At 29.5% G+C, this 7,836-nt stretch overlaps 2 protein-coding genes across 2 annotated transcripts; one reads left to right on the top strand and one right to left on the bottom strand.

Moving 5' to 3' along the window:
* The first annotated feature begins 1,507 nt into the window (after positions 1–1,507).
* LOC131617202 (1,4-dihydroxy-2-naphthoyl-CoA synthase, peroxisomal-like) lies at positions 1,508–4,291 on the top strand. The gene is made up of 9 exons (XM_058888545.1): positions 1,508–1,885; positions 2,410–2,532; positions 2,778–2,879; positions 3,225–3,263; positions 3,326–3,424; positions 3,504–3,551; positions 3,641–3,736; positions 3,826–3,948; positions 4,031–4,291. Exons 1-9 carry the CDS (start codon positions 1,628–1,630, stop codon positions 4,145–4,147), a joined length of 1,005 nt encoding a protein of 334 aa, XP_058744528.1. The 5' UTR covers positions 1,508–1,627; the 3' UTR covers positions 4,148–4,291.
* Positions 4,292–5,254: 963 nt separating this feature from the next.
* Positions 5,255–6,193, bottom strand: LOC131619010 (B3 domain-containing protein At2g31720-like). The gene has a single exon (XM_058890153.1). It carries the CDS (start codon positions 6,191–6,193, stop codon positions 5,255–5,257), a length of 939 nt encoding a protein of 312 aa, XP_058746136.1.
* Between the last annotated feature and the right edge of the window lie 1,643 nt (positions 6,194–7,836).

Genomic DNA, 7,836 nt, shown 5'->3' with positions numbered 1-7,836 from the left:
AAATCCTGAACCGATAATGTTGACCTCTAGTACGGCGCGCGCGGGGGTGGGCCTGTAAGGTTAGCCCTCTAACTCCGAAGTCAATTTAGAAATCAACACGACTGTAGTGAAAAATGAAGATTAGAAAATGTACATTACATTTCGTGTGAGATAACTTTATATACCTTAGGTCCTTTGGAGTGGGTTAACATTAAGTTAGGTCCTAGTTCCTCGAGCCTTTGGGCGGCTCAGAATAAGTTCAATAAGAAATTGAAAAATGGATCACGAAATTAATCTATTACATACATTAACAAATCTTTATATTTTTATACATGAATTTTTTGTGGTTCTATGGGATGTGCAAGGTATGACAATACTATTTATGGTATTAATGATGATAAGACAGGAAAGCTAAGCTGCTAAGTTAATCATGATCATTATCAAAGTAGAAAAGAATGAAGTTATTAAAAGGTGGAGCTAATAAGGTTTTGGTGTAATTGTGAAAGTTCGTGATCATGTGATTGATTGTAATTTGTCTATTTAAGAACAATAACATGTAATTAAGCGTGAGTAGTTTTCGAAGTACTAAAACAAAGTACACACACTCAAAATGATTTTACAAACTTCATCTATTTCAAAAGCTTTCTTAAAATTATTTCTGGACACTATCTAATTGGTTAGAAAGGTGGAATCTCACTCTTTAATCGATTACGATTCTCTTAATCGATTAGGCTCCGAATTTGATTAACATGATTTATAATTAGTTCATTCTAATTGATTAACTCACATGCTAATCTGTTAGAGAGCGACATCGCCCATGAATTATTTCATTTTTGGTCAAATTTGTTCTCTATATAAAGAAGTCTTTATAAGCTATTTCAAGACACAAATATGATATCTTACCCTATGTACTTCTCACTCTCTTCTTAAAAAAAAAATACACTATTCATGTTTTAGATTTTAGATTTGTATTATCATTGTAAAAAATGATAAATCATATTTTTCCCCACAAAATAAAATTAATCACAGATAATCAATAAAAATAATAATAAATTGTATTTGAAAATAATAATTCAACATAAGTGTAGATGTAAACAAAATACAGTTTCAACTTAAATAAACATTTATATATAAAAAAAACTTAAATGTATTTTTAGTCTTGTAAGTTAGCGAGTTTTTTATTTTCGTTTCTGTAACTTTTTTTTGTATGAGTCCCTATATTTCACTTTCGCGTTCGTTTTAGTCCCTAAAATTAAAATCTGCAGAAATTTTCGCAGAAAAATCTATAGAAAACATACAAATTTTCCTGCAGATTTTAGCTTTAAGGATTAAACTTCAAAACAAAATAAGATATAGAAACTCAAATAAAAATAATAATTTACAAGAATGAAAATAATAAAAAAAAAAAATTCACTAGCTTACAAGGATAAAAATACATTAAGGATAAAAATATATTAAGCCAAAATATAATTACATTTGAAAATATAATTTCAACTTAAAATTATTTCAACTATGATTGCTAACAAACACAGTTTCACCTTATCTTATCCACATCCTACCAGACAAATTTCATCAATCTCCAATCATCATCATCTTCAATATGCCATTGCTTTACAACAACTTCTATTTCCCATAGCTCTTATCTCCAATGGAAGACATCGAAACGGTACTCAGAAGAGTCACCTCTGTAACCAACCACCTCCTTCCCACTCCAACACCACCACCACAACCTCAACTCATTTCCTTGCACCACACTTCAAGCTCCACAAAAAATGATACCTACCAACGTGTTCACGGAAATGTTCCCTCGAACGAAGTTGCTTGGAGGGTTGTTGCTTCTGATGATGAAGGAAGGGATTTCACTGACATTGTTTACGAGAAATCCGTTGGTGAAGGAATAGCAAAGGTAGCTTAGCAGTTTCTCAAATGTTGTTTTTTATTCACTTTTTGTTAGTAATTATAGAATTTAGTTACTCTAAGTATTACTAAAGCGTGTTTGGTATCTATTAGAATAATCACTTGTTAGATTGTTTGAATGAGTTTATAAAAACAACTTATGAAATGTCCATAATCAATTTAGAAATAATTAAGCAATTGTATAATTTAGGGTTTAACCTCTTTTCTTTTTCTATTCAATTTTGACAATATTGGGTTTAATGCATGGTTTTAAATTGCTATTGCGACTGCAGTCATTGCGCGGCTGCGATGTGCATTGCGGTATAAATTTTGATTGAAAAAAGTTTGAAATACACCGTTTAAAACACTTGATGTTAAGATTTTTTTAGAAGTAAATTGAGTTTTGGGTTCTAAATTTTGAGTTTTGAAGGATTCTAATGTGGTTCATAATGTAGAAAGATGCATGATTTCAAATCACACTGCAATTGCAGTCCGATGCGGTCTGCAATTTAATACCATGGTTGAACGTTGCAGATAAGTATTAATAGGCCAGAGAGAAGAAATGCCTTTCGACCTCACACAGTTAAGGAGCTTATTCGTGCTTTCAATGATGCTAGAGATGATCCTTCTGTTGGCGTCATCATTCTCACTGGAAAGGTATGTATATACATACATGTTTAGCTACATACATTCGGCCGATTGCAGTTTTGTCCTGGTTCAAACTGTTTAAATCGGTTAATAATAATATGACCGATAATATGTCTTTTTGGTTCGGTGCCGGTTCAATTTTCAAAATATTGCTACTAACATATATTTGTGATTTTCCATTGTAGTTTGTCACTGAGAAACTACTGATAAGTAATATAGAATTGATTGATTTTAATGACATATTGGTGATGTAGGGAACCGATGCATTTTGTAGTGGTGGTGACCAAGCCTTGAGGACTGAAGATGGTTATTCTGATCATGAAAATTTTGGTCGCCTTAATGTGTTAGACTTGCAGGTACATATATCAATTCATTCCTGATGTTTCTTTTTAGGTGAATGGAAGTGATCTTTACTCGAGTTATCTCTTTTCGGGCTTTTTGCGGCTTTCTTTTCAATGGAATAATGCTGTTCGAGTAAACTATCATTTTCGTCCTCCAAATTATAAGTATCGGTTAATTTAGTCTTTCAAATTTATGAAAAGGAAGTTTATCCCGTAAACATTAGTCAATATAGTTTCTCCACCGCAATATCACAATCCACTTTTCCATGATTTGTAATGAGAAAATTTTCAATTCAAGTTGTTGAAAAAAAAACCAATAGTCCCTTTGGTATTTATCTTCATTCTTTTCTCCTATTACAGGTTCAGATTCGCCGCCTTCCGAAACCAGTGATTGCAATGGTACTCTCCTTACATCTTTGATATTCTTGTTATATTCATATTTTTAGCTAACACTAAAACAGGTTGCAGGGTATGCTGTTGGAGGAGGACATGTATTGCATATGGTTTGTGATCTAACCATCGCAGCAGATAACGCTGTCTTCGGCCAAACGGGTCCTAAGGTGCATCAATCATTTAAGATTTGCACTAATCAAACACATAATCTTTCCTTTGTAACATCTTGTCCTTGTATCTATAAAGGTTGGGAGTTTCGATGCTGGTTACGGAAGTTCTATCATGTCGCGTTTGGTGAGAACTAAATTAACAGTACCGTTTTGTTTGCGTTAACATTTCGATGTTGTCGATCCAGAAGATAGAAATTATGATTCTTAATACAGGTAGGTCCGAAAAAAGCGCGCGAAATGTGGTTTCTTGCAAGGTTTTATTCTGCTGTTGAAGCAGAGAAAATGGGCCTTATCAACACTGTTGTACCAGTAAGCTCTTTGAATTCTCAGCACTGTACTTGCAAGTTCTAACATGAAGCTTATAGTTTTTGTTAATGCAATGTTTTGATTTGGCATAGCTAGAGAATTTAGAGAGAGAAACAATCAAATGGTGTAGGGAGATACTCAGAAACAGCCCGACTGCAGTTCGGGTTCTCAAGGCTGCTATTAATGCAGTCGATGACGGGCACGCGGGACTTCAGGTATACATCACTATTCATGATTTTTTTTTTTGAAATCTTAATATCTGATCTTGCGACCGACTAACCCAATCTTTGATTATAGGAAATGGGTGGAAATGCAACACTGATATTTTATGGCACCGAGGAAGCAAAAGAAGGAAAAACTGCGTATATGGAGCGTAGACGCCCCGATTTTTCTAAGTTTAATCGAAGACCATAAATACAAATGTATTTAAAAATTATACATGTCGATTATTGTTATCAATTTGAGGTATGGTCTTCTAGTCTGGCCAATGTTTTTTAGGAAAAATAAACTGAATTGATTCCTGTTAGCTCTTATAATGTTATGTCCTTATTAATTTTCTCTTCATATAAAACCAGTATCATATGAATATATAAAGAGTGAACAAAAAGAACAAAAAATGTTGATTATTTTACATGAGTTTTAGGAAAAATAACCACTCTTTTATAGGCCTTGTTTATATGGATATATGATCATGGTATCAGAGCCTGGTTAACCAAGTGCTTGATCTGGGAGTTGAACTCAAGACCACTTGATGAAGCAGGTCCTGACACCATGAAGGAAACCAATAGGCCAAAGAGTTCAAGGTGTTACTCTGTTAGAATTTTAGTAAATTCACTCATATAAAACGAGATGTGTTTTGTTCGTTATAACTAAAAAAAAACTATTCGATTGATTAGGATGTTATAGATTCGAATTTGCGCTTCTATATTTGATATTTTTGTTTTGTTATAAACAGAACTGGCTTGACTGGAACAAATTAGAGAGTACTCTATATATTCACATTTATATATTTCGTTTATAAATATTATATATAAATTTATATGAAATATGAAAAAAAGAAAAAAAAAAACCACATAATCCTAATATTTATGCTTGTTTTTAAACCCCTCTCTTATGCTTTAACAAAACTTTTAATGTGTCCCAAAATTAAAAGGAAAAATTGTGATTAAATTCTAAATCAAAAATATAAACAGATACCTAATAAAGTTATCGCCAATTATCATAAAACGAATAGTCCTTTTCAAAAGAAAATTTAATTTAATTCTAATGGTATTTTTGGCCGCTCCTAAATCATATTTTCAAATGTCAAAAAAATAAATCATATTTTTAACTATGATGGAAGTGCATATGAAAAAGAGCATAGAAATTAAATTCATTGATAGCATGTTATGTTTTGTTGAAAAAGAACCCAAAGTTTACTCTATTAAAGAAAATATGAAATCTAACAAAATAAGCAATAATAATTCCTGAATGAGCATACATTACATATAACTCAACGCTAAGTCTATGGGCATAAAAAAATTAATCAATACTCTTGGCAATCTTCACTCTTTTAACATCTTCATTCTTCATCTCTTCTGTCTTCGAAACCATAGTTGAATTCTTCGGCTCTTTACTTTTTTCAATTTCTTGTGACTTGTTATCATTGAGTAAAAGGTATAACTTGTCATTAACCCTAAATGACCAAATGTCAAGTTTTTGATGCTCTTTAAAGTTATTTTTCAACAAAACAGGTGTCCAATCTTGATGAAGATTATAAATACTAGTAGTTTTCATGTCCCACTTCTTTAAAGACAATGAAAACTCGTTAAAACAAGGATCTAACACAGTCACTTTTAAACCAAACGGTCTTCCTTCTTGATCTCTTGTTTTCAATGATGCCTTTTCTATTTCTGTGAGAAAATCAGACTTGATTTGTGAAATTGGCATTGAAAGACGATTGTTGTTATGGTTGAGATCTGTATTATACAATTCCTTACACATGATATATTTAATATCACTACCATTCAACACTTTGATCATGTTATTGACATGATTAGGCAATTCTGGTGGCGGTGATAGCACAGTTTCTTTCTTGCGAATTATTGGTTTCCTCGTAATTGCGGACTTTGATTTCACTCTTCTTTCTTCATCAGACATGATATCTTCATTACTTGGACGACACCTTTTTTTATCATTGACTTCTACTCTTTTCACATTACATTTTGAAATAAGAGGGAGGTTTGCTTCTTGACACGCAATGTGATTGATTTTCTCTATTTGTGCTAACTCATCTTCAGTATAAAATTGTGGAGACTCTTGAGATAACACTCTATGCAAAGAAAAATGAGATAGTGGATCAAATTTCTTTTTCATTGTTTTCATCTTTTGCATATATGCATTGATCTTCTCAATAGCCATAGCTTTCTTTTGCATCATCATGACTTCTGAATTTTGTAACATTGTAGTATTCTTCTCCATAGACGTTGATTTCTTTTCTTTCTTAATGCTGTAATGTGTTGATTAAGTGTTGTGCTTTTAAGTGTTTACTTAGTATTTATTTATAGTGTTCATGAAGATTTGAAATTAAAGACTAAATAATATAGATTTGATACAAAAATAAAATTTTTAAAAAGATTTGATACAAAAATCTCGATCAATATGTTACAATGAATTTAGTTTGTTTCTAAACCTTCAAAAGCGAAAACACATTCCATTATACTTAAACTAAGGATAATTTGTTTACTTAAATCTTGCTTAGATAATTTCTGTATAAATTTTGTTAAAAAATAAATAAAAAATAGATTTAATCTTCAAATCTGGATCAATCAATGACATTAAATTTATTTTGTATATATAAAAAGATTTGATACTAATTACTCAATGTCGTCAATCAACATCCTATCAAAAAGGAAACAAAATCGATCTCAAATTTAAATTTAATATATTTTTTTCAATCCACCATCCGTGCCATTATTTAATTACTTTTATTTTTTTAACCCTTTGTTCTTTTTCCCATTTTGTTTCTTTTACTTTTTTTTCGTTAAATTTATCAAAACTAAAAATAATAGTAATAGTTAACTAGATCAATTCTGTATACAAAGGACCAATTTGTTTTGTTTTGTTTTTTTAAATAATTTGTATAGTGTAACATAATTTTATGAAAAAAAAATTTACAAATAATTTTTTTTATAAAAGCTTCAAATAAAAATTTTGTTTGAATACTTATTTTAAAAATGTGATTTTAGGTATTTCATCTATTTATGAAGAAAAAAAATTGAATACCAAAATTTCAAAAATCACTTAATTTTGAATCTATTTCAAATATATTTTCATAAAAACCATTTTTGAAATACAACTTTTTGAAAAAATTGCAATTTTGACTAAGTTTTTGTCTTCATTAATGTAGGTTTATGTTATAAGATGCCAAAATTAGTATTTTATTTTAGAAAAAATAAATATAAAAAAACTTGTAATATTTTAAAAAAAGGTTTTAGAAAATTTATTTAAAAAATACAAAGAAAAAAAAAACATTTTTTCAAAGCTGAAACAAACAGGCCAAAATCTCTTAAATAAAATTTGTATTAAATTAATAATTTTGTATACAATAATAAAATAATAATTTATAATAATGTTTATATTAAAACTCACTTTACCGTCGTTACAATCTATTTTAATAAAAATCACAAATCGATTTGAAAAATATAAAAAGAAAAACAAAATAGTTTTGGAACTATTTGAATTCTATATATATATATATATATATATATATATATATATATATATATATATATATATATATATATATATATATATATATATATACTATTCAGATTTTAGATTAATTTTTTAAAATTGATCCAAACCAAATCGAATCACATACAAATATTTTAATACTAATTTATTTTTATTAGTATGATATATTGCATCATTTTATTATGAGTTACATCAGTTATGTCGACTAAGTCATACCACATCTTCCTAAGGAATAAGTAGTCAATAATTTTTAAGGCTTCTTAAGTCTATGAACAATTGGTTTCTATAAATACTTCTCCCCTAACGGGAGAAAATGGACAGATCACAACTTCACCATTATTTTGCATAATATAGAGCCTTTCACATCA

Source organism: Vicia villosa, linkage group LG7 (assembly GCF_029867415.1).
Source record: "Vicia villosa cultivar HV-30 ecotype Madison, WI linkage group LG7, Vvil1.0, whole genome shotgun sequence".
Classification (NCBI taxonomy): Eukaryota; Viridiplantae; Streptophyta; class Magnoliopsida; order Fabales; family Fabaceae; genus Vicia; species Vicia villosa.
Note: the sequence above shows the minus strand (reverse complement) of the source record. Positions and strands in the feature narration are given on the sequence as shown.